We start from the raw sequence: 15283 nt of genomic DNA, 5'->3' as shown, positions 1-15283 counted from the left end.
CCACCCACCCACCCCCTCCAATCTCCCCCTGTTGCACTCTCTCATTGGCAGTCTCACAGTGCCACCCAGTGGCCGCGATTTATAATGCAGAGGAGAAACCACTGAGACTAAATACACTCCAAGATAAATCATTCCATGCTTATCTGAGGAAAAGATCCATCTACTACAAATTAAACTATTTCATATATAATAAAACAGAATTAACAAATAATTCCATGATATATATATTTCAGTTCCATAATAGCCGGATTATAAATTTAAATAAAATTGTCAAACAACGCCAATTAATTATTGTCACGTCTTGAAACTCAAACACAAAACCCACCAAAATACTATTAACACACGTGTTTCAATTACAGTTGATCACTGAACGTTGGTTGGTGATATTTACTTGGTTGAAACCATTTAGTTAATTTTAATCTGTGGATGTTTTATTTACGATAGAGTGGGTGTGTGTGTGTGTGTGAGTGTAGTTGTTCTTCATCCTCCTGTGCATAATCATAGATTTCTCTTACAGGCTATTTTTCCATAAACAAGCCTTTCCTTGAGCTGACTGGGCCAAATGGCCGGTGATTGGAGCCAATGTGGCAGATATAAAACCATTATGATCTACTCAAGCCCTCCTCTATTAAAACGTTAACAGCGTACCAGTACTCTCAACATGACACCATTATGACATATCTTGGGCTAGAGCTCAGGTACGCCACATAAACGTGTGTCACATAAATTTGCTGTGGGTAAATATGTCTGTCTGCGAGTGGGGGAGGGGGCACGTGTTTGCGGTCTGGCCAAGAATAAAAGGGAGGACAAGACCAGTAAATACTTTTACAGCAGGCAATTTGTCAAGACGTGTAAATGTCTCCAATTCCCAACAGCGCTGGAGTAAAATTTACAGTCACTCGGGAAGTGACAATGCACAAAAAAGGACCTCTTTTTGCTCTCTCTCATCTCCCTCAGACCACTAAAACCCGCCATAAATCTCCGCCGGTCCCTCCAGATGTCTGCTGTTGTCAGATATCATGCCTCGACAATGCCTTCCGCCGTCATTGTCTCGACAGAAATATGATATGTGAAACTGCAGTGTCACATCACTTAACATGATTTAGCCTAAGCTAGCCTGCACCATTTTAATCAATCACAAATGTCACCTTTCCCCCCCTGTAATGATGGAAGCAGTATGGGATCTTGTGTTGGGGTGATCTATACGACTTATCTGGGCTAATGTTTTATGACTACTTCCAGCTAATGTACTGGAGGAAACGCCTCTCTTCCTGGCATTGGGTTTCTATCTAACTCGCAAATAAGTAGGCCAGTGAGGGAGACACTTCAGGTAAACCTTACATATATCATTGCATGTGTTTGAAGCCGAAAGAGAGTCTCCCATTGCTGTGCTTAGTGGGTCTGTTATCTGGGTGCTGTATATTTACTCTGTACACTGCCTGGTAGTTTGGACAAATGTGTCCATCAAATGTTAAAATAGTGGTTGAGAATTGCTGCTATGAGCTTGGTGGCTTATACATGCTTTGCTCAAATAGCTCTCTGAGGTAACTGCTCTGTAAATATTTCTTAGTCTCACTGGATAACTATGGTTTTCTGCAAATCAACAATAAGTATGAGCAGGATACTGTAGCTTCTACCAATGATTTCCAAATATCACAAAACCTACCAGATATTTAACAATTCCTAACATCTCTGTCCTGAGATGCACTACAGTTGAAATCATGGTCAATATTTATAGGTCATAAAATGATAAACTTGATCAGCAGAACTTAACTTATTCTGCTAAATGTTGTCTCCATACTTTACATATTTACACAATAGATGCACTTTCCTGGTAAAGCTTGTATCGGACCCACATTTAAGATCACTCAAACCAAAAGCTTAAAGGCCATTTCAAATGGCCCCATTTCAAATGCCGGAGTGTCCTTGGGCAAGATTCTGAACCCAGTAACTGCCCCTGTTGGTCTGCAGTGTGTGTGCTACAAATGGATGGAAACTTTAAGTGGTCATCAAGACTCAAAAAGTCTGATATAAATATAGACCATTTACCATTAAGGCTTCAACTTTTTGTGATGAAATACAACAGCGTACAAGTGGAATGGCAATAGCACCTGTAACCACAATGGAATGACTGGACCCACAAGCCAGCATCTTCACCGTGCCCAGCCTGTCCGATGTGAACTCCCTCAGCTGCGCCTCCTCTGGAGCGATCTCCCCTGGCCTTCCACATCCAGTCTGACCAAGCTCCCCGCTACCCCAGCAAAGCAGATCTATGTCCTGGGAACACAGAAAAGAAACGCAAATACATTTTAACTTAATATTATTTAGAAATAACCGTATGTTTGGGAGTCATCCATTTTCCCTAAGCTTAGAACCATTGCTGTATAATACTCCTACAGTTAAAGACCTGAACCAATATTTCTATTTTAGTAGTATGTCATCAGCTACCTTAACATTTTACAAACCATAGACATATGAACATATTTGTAAAGTAAATGTGGTCACCCACACACAGTATGATGAATACTGGTGAAAATGGTCTAATGTATTAAAATAGCTGTTTACATACCGGTCCTCGACCCAGCATTAAGTTTGCATAAAGCCAATGTGAAGTTCCTGGCCTCATTTGTGATAGACTGTGGATCTGATGCAGATCATCGATATTCTCCTCAAAATGTTTATTTACAATCTGCCCTCTGTGCTAATTAGAATGTGACTCTGCACACACATGCAGACACAGATGGGGAAGCTGGATGTGTGTGCAGCCATGCACACACCCCACAGCAATATTACCAGCACCATTCCATCCGACTGATATTGGAATTTTCCCAAAGAGCAAACCAATAGATAACCTATTACAAAACTATAAGGGATCGATAGCTAATTTCTTTGCATTGATTACCATTCGGACATTTAACATGCGCCCTGTGGACACAGTGTGTGTACCGCAAGCTCAGATCCCCATTGGCCCTCATGAGTATTAAAATTATCGATTCAGACAGAGGACTAAAAATGTCAAGCTGTTCATTAATCTTAATAAAGACTGGACTTGACCAAGGCACCCTTTCTCCCAATGCGGGGATACAACCCATCCAACCAGGAGCACCTCCACGGAATAGATTAATGAGCTTCTACTGAGGGATGTGATTTAAGTCTTTGCCATTAATAGATCCATTACAAAAGAACAAGTCTTTTAGAATACTACTTACTTTCACCTTGAGTGCATTTCAGGACAGCATTTTTAAATTAATTCACCTACTTACACAGTTTTTACGAAGAATTTGAAATTCACAGATGTGTTCTTATCTTGGATTTGTTCCTATGTAAGAACAAATTGGCCTGCTAATGTCTGTGGGTCAAAGACGTCAGGCATGGAAAGGCTGTCAAAGGTTTTCAACCAAATTCTAATGATGATTTTCTTTGACTTCATTTAGAGTTCCAAAAATCGGGATATGTGGCTTATCAGAACTGTATTCCCACAATTTCAATATTGGTATAAACAGAATCAGAATGAAGCTAAGACATGGCCATTTCTAATGACCCTTCTATTCTATATTAGAATTTAATTTAGCTGTAACTCCAGGCCTACATGAGCAACTGTTCAAATACTCCCAGTCTTGACTGTATTTTTTGCGAAATTTCAAAGAAACTTTACAAAGAAAACCATCACTGCAGTAATGAGGTCTATGAGGCAGATATGAAGCTGTAGCTCCGTTATGCTACAGACAGCCCTCTGCAGTCCATAATAGACAAATGTTCACGGGCGCTGCCTAACACCGGTTTAATCTTTGTCTCATGTAGATGGGGGACTTTCAAAGCATGCGGGGCTGTCCTTAGCTTAATGAGGACCCCTAAGCAGGACTTGATTCGCTTTAATCACTTTCATATTTCTCCCACACTTACTCTTATATTTCCTGCTCACAGCTGATTGGCACTTGAGCCATGGCTATGAATCGCTACTGTGATGTCCACTTATCAGGGAGAAGGATACGTTACAAAATACTAGAACGATACAAATAAAAAAATAAAGGCTTTTTCCGGAAAAGACATTTCAATAAACGAATAATAGTTGAAACATCGTTCACTGGCCTGGCTTTACAAGGCTCCTTTACCAGTTTTATTGAGAAATCAATGTCCACAACCTTTGTCCATTATACACCACAAATGTTGTTGTGCCATTGGTAAAGCAGTTACTTTCTCCCCTGGACATCTGCTGCAAAAATTTCTCCTATCGATTTATACAAAAGCATTCTGGACACATATAGGACACCTCTGAATTTACTACCATTTGATTTCTGCAGAGCTCAAGAAGCTCAAGGTTTTGTTTTTGTGCTGATCCTGTTGCATAGGCGTCCTCTGACTTTTGTGACATTTACGGCAAAACACTAATTCTCAGAACAAGGACATCCATTTATTCGCTTAAATACTGAGCTTTGTAGTGGAAGTTTTTACACTTACATTTATAATTACTTTGGGTGACAATACAGACACATATTATTAGCGCTGTTACACATTTTCTTGTCAAAGGTTATCCCAGTTGGTCCACTCAAAAGTGTAATCGTTGTGAATTTTACTTGCCACCATAACAAATACATCACCATCAAGTAAAAGCCATATAAACCAGTTTTGGTTTTATCTTTGTTTGACGAAAAAACACAAATACAAGACAAAAGGGCAGAAACACAAGTATCAAAATGACTCCAGCGAACTAACCTGAGCCAAAGTGAAAGGACAACAAGTTTTCTTTTCTTCGTCTCCTTTGTTTCCCTTCATTTTCTCACAGTGCTCTGGTTTTTATGTGGCCATGACTCCACTTTCCTTCTCCTCCCATTGTTTCACACACCACATTGGCAGGGTAACCGTCGCCATAGCTACTTGTGTTGACAGCACACCAGCTGACTGAGATTAGTTAAACATTATTAAATCTTGGGGAAACTTTGAAAGCGACAAGAGGTGCTTTAGAAAGGCACTAACTCAATATCACTGAGTTGTATTTGAACAGTAAGAACCAGTTTGTCGACTCCTGTATTAGTGTGTGGATCTACTTTCCAAATGGGTTTTTCAGCAACAACATATAAAAGGAAAATGTTGGTATGGGTGATATATTTTGGCCGTGACAAATTCTTAGATTTAGTGCTAGATATTATTGGTTTGGGTCGTGTGCGGCTCAGTCACTTGGAAAGCTGAGCAGACCAGGATATACCAGCAGGGGGCAGTGATAAAGAAGCTGCAGCTCTAACAGGCAGTTTCTAGAGAGCCATCCCATCTGTAAGACAAATGTTTATATCCTGTTAAATCACACACTAATTTATCAGACAAATATATCCAGCCTGTTCTCAAATGTTCTATGTGCAATAACCACGACAGCATTTACAATTAGTATTTAAATTTAAAAAAAATCAATGAGGGGCAAAAATGCCATCATTTCATTTAGCCTCTGTGGATCAATCAGCTCGCAAGGCGTCATTGCTGGTCCTGTCAAAGTATTATTATAAACATCTGAAAGCTATTTATTTTGGAACTAAGGTATTAGTAGATTACTTTAAGAGTCCTCACATCTAAATTGTTAACCACTGTTTTAAACTTGTACACCCAATACTATCACAGTGATTCATAAATTGTATGAGATTGTCAATTATATTTACACTGTGGTAAGTCTTGGATAATGCTTAACCATTAAACACTTCCAACTAAAATCAGTGGCGTACCAAGGCTCCAAAGTGGTTTCTTTTCATTTTTTGACTTGTAGTAGTCAACAAATACAAGAAATAAATACAGACTAACATTCAGACAGGTGCATAACAATAAGTAACTACACAACATATGAGACAAAGTCACTTCTCATACACATCCATTAACAGAAGTTATTTACAGAGCTCTGCAGCCACACAAGCAGATGCAACACAATCAGTGATGTAGCAGACAACTCTGACTCTGTTTTTATTCACACTCAGACTTTTGAAAGAAAGTTGTTTTCCTGCACAACTGTAGTTCAACACCTGTCTTTTTCACTGTGATGCCAGTTACAATGTTCCACCAGCAGGTGGGGTGACTGCGCAGTAGGTTAACAAACACTGAATTTAGATATAAACACAGAAAATTAGCTATAGGAACACTACATGGTCACCCAAGTCACTTCATAACAATACATTATAACTAACTGCCACTGTTGACGCGTGTCTGACACACACACACACACAAAAGCATGCACACACAAAGGGTCATACTTACAGGTATAGCAACATGTTGAGGGAAGTTTAATTATTGAAAATGAACTTCAAATATTTACCTGTTAAGATCCTGTTTTCGTCTAATTATTACCACTAGGTTACCAAACTAACCAAAGAGGAAAATGAACTGTGGCAGTTAGTAACTACAAACAGGTTCCGCACATGATATTACTGCTTCAAATAAAACAGGTGGATGTGATTTACTAAACTCCAGGTGATCACGAACACCACCTGCGCCAGGAGGGAAGTAACGGCCTCTAACCTTTGACCCTCTTTTACCTGAAAATGTCTCGTCCTGCAGTTTAATTTGTTACTTTTTTGACATATAGTGAATCATCATTTTTTTATACAAGTTTATAGATTGTCCTATTATGAATTCATGCATTTTATTAATCACCCCAACCCTTCACGGGGAATATAAATTAAACTTTTTGTGTGCTTATTTTGTTTCGAGAAGGACTTCCGCAGTGGGAATCGAACTTTCAAAATAAAAGAAAACATTTGATTTTTTTGTGTGGGGAGGAGTGGGGTGTTAAAGCTATCACACCTTAAGACTTTCCATTGATTCAATAACTGATGTGAGAAATAAACTTGTTCAACTCATTTGTATAGTTTTATATTCACTTGTTTCTGTATATATGTTTAATATCATAATAATATTATGTTGTGTCCTTTATACATTACAGATATTGTGTTTTTACATTTTCTACCTTAGCTTGTAGAATTTAGTAACACTGTTTTTTCTATGATTAACTGCTTATTGTTTTTAACAACTTTATTGACTAATGTGTACATAAGCAACTATTGCAGATGTGGGCTCCACAGAGAAAATGTCCAACTTAAGTTAGAATATAATTAAATAGACAGTCATGTTGAGAAGATGGACCACCTTGTTTTTATGGTGCATGGCATTGTTCCTGCGTGTGACTTGCGCTTCAGATCCATCATACAGTGTGGTAGGTGTGCCTGTGTATTTATGGTTTACATATATGCACATATGTGAATTTGTACGACTCCCTTACATCTTGTCTCTCCAGTAAGTGTCTTCAGGAGTGCTTCCCTGTCCCTCCTGGCCTCTCATTACAAACAGGCTCATAAAACCAGATTCTCCTATGTACTACCACACTGTACAATAATGCCAATGTCTTTAAGACTATTTGAAAATTGTCAAACTGTGGCCACCCGCCTTTTTCTTCTCTCTCCAGGGACATCCAGAGGATTACTCTTCCCAGTATCAGCAGACTGAGACATTTCACCAACGACACTTTGCTGGACCTGTTTTTCTATAACAGCCCCACCTACTGCCAGACCACAGTGGACACAGTAGCCTCAGAGATCAACAGGCTACACACCCTCTTCAAACAGCGACACTAACAACACGCATTATGTCAGAAGATTGTTTTATTTTATAAATTTGCATATAAATCCTGTGAAATTGGGGACTTTGATTTCCATTGTGCATTTACAGACGTGGAATTGAATCATTATGGTTTATGATACAGTTAATGTAATGAGTCCCATCTTGAAAATATTTAATAACATTTATGTATTCAAAATTTCACACAAATATGAGATTGCACATTATATACTGAATAATCCTTCAATCGTATCCAAAAAGTACATATAATTTGTAATGCAAAATTTACATTTACTTATACATTTGTTAAACACCTAATGGAGGGATATAGATTAGTTAGATATAACTCTTCAAAACTGCTTTCAAGTTATGATGATGTCATGTCCATTGAAGGGTGCTGCAAAAATTAAATATATAATTAATATTATCAATAAGAATAATAAGAGTAATATTATCATTACATTGTTAACAAGACAAATGTTGTGCAAACTTTTAATGTGAACCTGTTTGTTTAAATTGGTTATACTTAACTCATACAGGTGCTAATAAAAATGTATGTGAATAAGTGAGAGCCTGTGGTGGAAGAAGACCCGCTCCCCATCCTGCTTGATTGGTTAGATTTGGGGCAGAATGTGAGGGTTAGCCAATCAAAGGCAAACTTGGTCGGGGTCTCCCCTGTAGTGGTTATGTTGTGATCATGGTGATCTCCACAGGTGCAGACCATACACTGTATATATGGTGCAGACTCAGTTTTCTCCTGTACGTTGGATGGCAGTAGAGGTCTGCGATCAAGACTCGCCCAGGGCGTGTCCTGTGGGTCCTGTCCCACTCGGGCTCGTTTCCCCCGCGGTCAACCCAGCACCATGCCTTCCGTGGAGAGCTTCGCGCTGACTTACGTCGCGCTGAACGAGAGCCGGACCTTCTCGGAGGGGGACACGGTGACTGGGAAAGTGACTCTGGTGCTGCAGAAGGAGGTTTCAGCCAAGAGCCTCCATGTCAAAGCGAAGGGGGATGCCGAGGTCCGCTGGTCCGAGAAGACCGGCGACAGAAACCGGACTTACCGCGCGAGCAAGAGATACTTCAAACTCAAGGAGTTCCTGGTCGGTGGCCAGGAGGACTCCAAAGGTTCAACTTTATTATTATACACATAAGAAGAGCTGACACCCTGCAGGGCCCGGCCTGTGTATCCGTTTTACTGTACCACAATACCCAGATCAAGTTCATTCACATGTTCAGAATACTTTATAGTATAGTATATATTTTACAAAGTATAAATAATATATTGTAGTATAATATAGTAATAAAGAATATGTCACATTAGAATAATGACAAATTATTACGATAACATAAGATTTAAAGTAATAACAAAGTGCAAGATTGTGGTTTTATGTCAGTTCACACCCAGTACAGTGAAAAGTGTTACAAGTGGAGGACAGCCCAGCTCAGCAGTGCAATAAGAGCAAAAAGTAAAAAGAACTTAATATAAGAAAAGTCAAAGACAATACTATAAAACTATAAAAAAAACATTTAAGTCTATACCAAACCAAAGTGACGAGTGTAAACTGTACTGGAATATGTATGTATAAATTACAGCACATTTTCCTGAAGTGAGTAAGCAAAACAGTGCAAACAGGCAGGGAAACAGATATGCAAACTCCTTCTACTCATTGAACTATGAGTAGAAATAATTTGTTCCTCTCCACCAACCACTGTATTTGAATATGGTCAGTATAACACCAACATCCTTTTCCTTTCAGAAACTGTTATTCCCAAAGGGATCCATGTCTTTAAATTTAGCTTTAAAATACCAGAAGGGTAAGTACAGTAAATCTATTGAGACGAAATGTCTGTATATCCACTATGTAATTGATTTTAATAATCATTAAAAAAAACCTGCCTCTGCACATCCCCTAAACTGACGTGTCATTTATCCGCTTGTTGGCGGATGCAGAAGTATGCCTTCAACCTTCAGAGGAATTCATGGAAAGATCCTTTACAAGCTGGAAGCTGCACTGGCCAGGAGTTGGAGGATGGACCGTACTGTACAACAGGAGATCAATTTTGTCTCCAAGGCCTATCCGGATATTCACTCTCTGATGGTGGATTAAACATTAAACCATAGATATACACATCTCTGATATGCTCCCTTAATCAAATCCACTCCAAACGTTTATTCTCTCTCAACCCATTTTTTATTAAGATTCAAGAAAACTGGTTGAGTAATTTTCGATTAAACTTGCTAAAAAAAACAGAGAAAATGACCTCCCTTCTGGAGGTAATCAGCTGCCTTTCTACGTCGTAGCACAGATCATTGTAAGGCCAGATCCGAAATCTCTGCACCAACAGATTGACTTGGAAGCATGTTACAACAACAAAATCACGTCCTCAGACAAAAATAACTAAGAATTTGAATTTTTACTGCTGAAGTTTATGGAATTCGTCATTACAAAATAAAACAATAAAGACACGATTTCTTCAGTAGAAAGTAATTCTGTTGAAAAGTGCTCTTAATGACCTGCTCTTTAAAAAGCAAGGACATTCAAAGGGGAGTGCAATTCTACTCACTTGCAGGCCCTAAGGACCGAGGTATTTTGTCCTGTCCTATAACTGCAACACTTAACACATGCATTGTAATGTCTAATTAATGAAGGTGGATCAAAAGTAATTCTTTATGCTGTTAATTGCATTCTAGATGCCCCAAGTTGGTTCAGTGAACAAAAAGATGGGGCTGTTCTCATCCGGACAAGTACACATGGACGTCGGTATTGACAGAAGAGCTTATGCTCCAGGTAATAACATTTCCCTTTAAACATGGCTTAGGTCTTGGAAGGAGATCTCCTGCTGAAGGAGGATACCGCAGAGCTTCATTTTCTTATTTTGGCAGTGATGGTTGTCACTGCCAAAAAAAACCTTAACTAACCTAAACTAAACATGCAGTAACAACAATGACATAGATGAGTTATCTGTTGACTTTGTATGTACTGTACAGTCGTGTTTCATGACTGACATTTTGACATGTCATCCCAACTGTTAATAGCCAACGACACCTGTGATCTTAACAAGTTAATATGTCCCTTATGAACATGGTCTGTGGTCCCTGACGGTTTCCAGTCAAGCAATAAATAAATAGTTGGTTGAAATTCAGGTCACATTTTAGAGTCTATGGTGTGTTTACTGACGGACATTGTGGTTCAAATCACACAAAAAATAAGCCTTCAAATGAGGCTCATTACAATGTGGAAAGTTGTGTAGGTGGTGTCCTAGATGTTCATCTGGTTAGGTTGTGACAACGCAGATGCAGGGCAACAGCAATATTTATGCTAATATTAGCATTCCTGTTGGGGTGTAGAAGAACAGAGGATAACAATTTAGAAAGCTAGTATGTATGTATCGCAATGCCGGCAAGGTAAAGCCATAATGACAGGAAAAAGATGAGACAGTTGGGAATATCAACGTTTTCAGAAATGGAGGCGGAAGTTTTAACATTTTTTCTTTTTAATCAAAAGTCAATATATTTTTAAATTTCAGATTTTCCCCAACAGTCTCATCTTTTCCCTTTCAGGTCTTTGCATTTCTTGCATTTACATATATTTTAGAGTTTGGCTACTGAATCAAATTAATTGATAACTAAATTAAAATGTTATGTTGTGTACCTCATAGGTGAAACAGTGATGATTGTCGCACAGATCAACAACTCTTCATCCTCTGACATGAGTCCCAAATTCAGTTTTATTCAGGATGTGGTGTACCGTGCCAGCGGTAATACCAAACGTAAAAAGCACATTATCCACAAAGTGACTGACAGCTGCATTAAGGCCCAAACACAGAAGGAGGTCCAGTGTGCTATAACGATTCCTCCTGGTCAGATGCAGACAATCCAGAATTGTGACATAATCACAGTGGAATACCATTTCAAGGTATGTCATGTTTTAACTGTGAATCCTAATGCTGTAGTATATTTACTTCTGAGATATTTCATAGGGATCTTTTTTTAAGATTTTCCAATTTTGTTGTGACTGCTGGGTGATTCAAGTGATGCATCATGTGCTAATAAAGCAGCAAACATTTTTTCATCAGGTATATTTGGATATCAGCTTTGCTTTTGATCCAGAGGTCCTGCTCCCGGTGGTCATTCTTCCTGTTCACTTCCGTCCTGGTCTTCAATCTGGTGTTACCACGAGTCCCTATCTAGCTGGGGCAACTGGTGGCCCGAGTAATAGTGACTTCCCTCCCCCAACGGCATCTTTGGGTCCATATCCTGCTTCACCAAACTCAGGCGGTTACCCAGGAGCTCAAAGGTACTCAGTGCCACAACCTACCTACTCAGTAAACCCACCACCAATGTACGCATTCCCAACCAATGCATACCCTACTCAGCCACCATACTTGAGTGGGGGCTACAATAACCCAGTGCCTCAGCCACAAACTCCATATGGATCTCCCTCTTCATCCTCATCATCGACGCCTGTGCTTCACCCTCCGCCTTCAGCCCCAACATTTCATCCACCCCCATCTGCACCAGCGATCAATCCATCGCCTTCTCCGTCTTTTAACATGGCCGCACCGGCTCCCTCATACAACTCTCTGCCTTCTTCAATGATGATGAACGTAGACTTCCTGTCTCAGTCGGATGAAGCTCCTCCATCATATTCCCTCCTGTTTCCGTCTTCTGCTACTGGAAGTTCTAATGCAAAATAATCAAAGGAATCATTAATGACTGGATCAGTTGATTGAGTATTAAGTAAACTGCCAATAGTTAACCATGTGAAATCAGATCACCTATAAATCTCTGCTTAGTAATTAGTGTTGCATTTGTTGAAGATGAAAGAATTTCAAATGAAAGGGGCGTATTTGTGCATTATTATATTTGATTTAGCATGTAGACAAAAATAATACTTTTTCTTTGTATGTTAGAGTTTTGTTTGTTTGGTGAGTTATTAGGTTGGTGTTGGCTGTTATTCAAACCTCAGTCATCAGGGTACACAGTGTTTTATACGTGCCTTGTTCAACTCAAGTGTCCTGGAACTGATGATTTTTTCAGCCTTATAGTTTTCTCTACCTCACTAATCTGCATCATGGCTGGAAAAACACTATTCACAATGTTTTTATGTGTATTGAGTTTTGTATGAGACAGTGACTTTGGACACTACACACTACTTAGAAGTGCTCTGACTGATTTGAATAAACACCTGTTATGGAAAACTTGCACTGTGTCTCATTACAATAATATCATTACAATGTTAATAATAATATTATTGTATAAACTTTTAATGTGAGTCTGTTTGTTGTCATTGGTTATACTGAACTTATACAGGTGGTAATAACTATTTATGTGAATTAGTGAGTGCCTGTGGTGGAAGAAGACCCGCCCCCTACCCTGCTTGATTGGTTAGATTTGGGCAGAATGTGAGGGTCAGCCAATCAAAGGCAGACCGGGTCGGGTCTCCCCTGTAATGGTAATGTTGTGATCATGGTGGTCTCCACTGGTGCAGACTCAGTTTTCTCCAGTACGGTGGATGGCAGTAGAGGTCTGCGATCAAGACTCTCCCAGGGCGTGTCCTGTAGGTCCTGTCCCAAACACCACCACCACCAGTCAGGATCTATCATGGCTGCCGTTATGGGAAAACAACAACTGTGGAATAAAGGGTCTCCAACCAGCCACTGGGTCCATCTCATGTTTGTTTTTAACCCACTTGTCCAACTCGGTCTCGTTTCCTCCGCGGTCAACCCAGCACCATGCCTTCCGTGAGAGCTTCGCGCTGACTTACGTCGCGCTGAACGAGAGCCGGACCTTCTCGGAGGGGGACACGGTAACTGGGAAGTGACTCTGGTGCTGCTGAAGGAGGTGTCAGCCCAGAGCCTCCATGTCAAAGCGAAGGGGGACCGCCGAGGTCCGCTGGTCCAAGAAGACCGGCGACAAAAACCGGACTTACCGCGCGAGCAGAGATACTTCAAACTCAAGGAGTTCCTGATCGGTGGCCAGGAGGACTCCAAAGGTTCAACTTTATTATTATACACATAAGTAGAGCTGACACCCTGCAGGCCCGGCCCTGTGTATCCGGTTTACTGTACCACAATATCCAGGTCAAGTTTATTCACATGTTCAGAACACGAAGCCCCTGCCTTCCTGGATATTTTCACATATTTACAACGTAAAATATACAGCGATAGTGTAGTATAGTACAGTATAGTAATACAGAATATATAGTATAGGATATTATTACTGTGACATCTATGTGCAAACGTAGCTGTTCCAAGCGAAGTTAATTTGAACTATTTCAGGTTTTAGTTTATTTCATGACAGTGCAAAGTTACCAACCTGTCCCATTCGTGTTAGGACACATATACCATGATAAAATATTGTTGGGCAATAACTTAAAGGCAAGATTCATTTTTAGGGATGTAAACCGTACAGGATTTTTCTTTATTACATCAATCCAAAACAAGTTGATTCCCACATTCAAAGATTGTTGACCAGTTTTCAGGAAAAATAACCAAAACTAAAGCTGACCGTTGTGTATTCCCTTTTTGGATTATTTGCATATATTTTATAATGTATAGGGGTAGATAGTATAGTATAGTATAGCTATATAGTATAGTATATCTTTTACAAAGTAGAAATAATATATTGTAGTATAATATAGTAATATAGAATATGTCACATTAGTATAATGACAAATTATTACAATAATATATGATTTTAAAGTATTAACAAAGTGCAAGATTCAGGTTTTATGTCAGTTCACCACACAGTACAATACAAGTGGAGGACAGCCCAGCTCAGCAGTGCAATTACAGAAAATAATGTATTCAGATAAAAGAAAGTAAAAAAGAAATGAATATAAAAAAGTCAAATACAATACTATAAAACTATAAAAACAGTTAAGTGACAAGTTTAAACTGTACTGGAATATGTCTGTACAAACAACAGCACATTTCCTTAAGTGAGTAAGCTAAACCATGCAAACAGGCAGGGAAACAGATATGCATAGGGAATTGAACTATGAGTAGATGTGCTTTGTTCCTCTTCACCAACCACATCCTTTCCCTTTCAGAGACGGTTATTCCAAAAGGGATCCATGTCTACAAATTAGCTTTAAAATACCAGAAGGGTAAGTACAGTAAGTCAATCTAGTGAGACAAAATGTTTGTATTTCCACTATGTAACTGATTTTAATAAACATTTAAAAGAAGCCTGCCTCCGCACAACCGCTAAACTGACGTGTCATTTATCCGCTTGTTGTCCGATACAGAAGTATGCCTTCAACCTTCAGAGGATTTCATGGAAAGATAATTTACAAGCTGGAAGCTGCACTGGCCAGGAGTTGGAGGATGGACCGTACTGTAGAACAGGAGATCAATTTTGTCTCCAAGGCCTATCCGATATTCACTCTCTGATGGTGGGTAAAACATTAAACCATAGATATACACATCTCTGATATGCTCCCTTAATGGAATCCACTCCAAACGCTGATCTCTCTCACAAATTTTTCATTAAGTTTCAAGAAAACTGGTTGAGTAATTTCCGCTTAAACTTGCTAAAGAAAAACTGGCAAAATGACCTCCCTTCTGGAGGTAATCATCTGCCTTTCTACGTCGTAGCACAGATCATTGTAAGGCCAGATCCGAAATCTCTGCACCAACAGATTGACATGTAAGCATGTTGCAGCAACAAAATCACATCCTCAGACAAAAA

At 39.4% G+C, this 15283-nt stretch overlaps 2 protein-coding genes and 1 pseudogene across 6 annotated transcripts in view; 2 read left to right on the top strand and 1 right to left on the bottom strand.

The window, feature by feature from the left end:
* LOC133933229 (uncharacterized) overlaps positions 1–6451 on the bottom strand; it is a 296679-nt gene extending 290228 nt beyond the window's left edge. For 2 of the 5 annotated variants that reach the window (XM_062380198.1, XM_062380213.1), the window contains exons 1-2: positions 6232–6451; positions 2112–2277 (exon numbers count right to left, since the gene is read on the bottom strand). In XM_062380198.1, the coding sequence (XP_062236182.1) occupies positions 2112–2230 (119 nt within the window). In that variant the 5' untranslated portion in view covers positions 2231–2277; positions 6232–6451. Of the gene's footprint in view, positions 1–2111; positions 2278–4713; positions 4931–6231 lie in introns of those variants that run through there. The other 3 variants (XM_062380189.1, XM_062380207.1, XM_062380180.1) reach the window with 3 other exon arrangements.
* A 1963-nt stretch (positions 6452–8414) lies between these two features.
* Positions 8415–12768, top strand: LOC133947315 (arrestin domain-containing protein 3-like). The gene is made up of 6 exons (XM_062382178.1): positions 8415–8712; positions 9345–9402; positions 9539–9686; positions 10280–10376; positions 11248–11504; positions 11665–12768. Exons 1-6 carry the CDS (start codon positions 8451–8453, stop codon positions 12283–12285), a joined length of 1443 nt encoding a protein of 480 aa, XP_062238162.1. The 5' UTR covers positions 8415–8450; the 3' UTR covers positions 12286–12768.
* Positions 12769–13087: 319 nt separating this feature from the next.
* The window catches only part of LOC133947331 (arrestin domain-containing protein 3-like), a 5189-nt pseudogene continuing 2993 nt past the window's right edge, over positions 13088–15283 (top strand).

This window comes from Platichthys flesus, chromosome 3, assembly GCF_949316205.1.
Source record: "Platichthys flesus chromosome 3, fPlaFle2.1, whole genome shotgun sequence".
Lineage (NCBI taxonomy): Eukaryota > Metazoa > Chordata > Actinopteri > Pleuronectiformes > Pleuronectidae > Platichthys > Platichthys flesus.
Note: the sequence above shows the minus strand (reverse complement) of the source record. Positions and strands in the feature narration are given on the sequence as shown.

What these genes read in the sequence shown, in the direction of transcription:
- LOC133947315 (XM_062382178.1), top strand. Translation starts at nt 8,451, where the DNA reads ATGCCTTCCGTGGAGAGCTTCGCGCTGACTTACGTCGCGCTGAACGAG. An exon ending in CGGATATTCACTCTCTGATG is followed by an intron (nt 9,687 to 10,279) that starts GTGGATTAAACA and finishes ATTGCATTCTAG; the next exon opens with ATGCCCCAAGTTGGTTCAGT. An exon ending in CAGAAGAGCTTATGCTCCAG is followed by an intron (nt 10,377 to 11,247) that starts GTAATAACATTT and finishes TGTACCTCATAG; the next exon opens with GTGAAACAGTGATGATTGTC.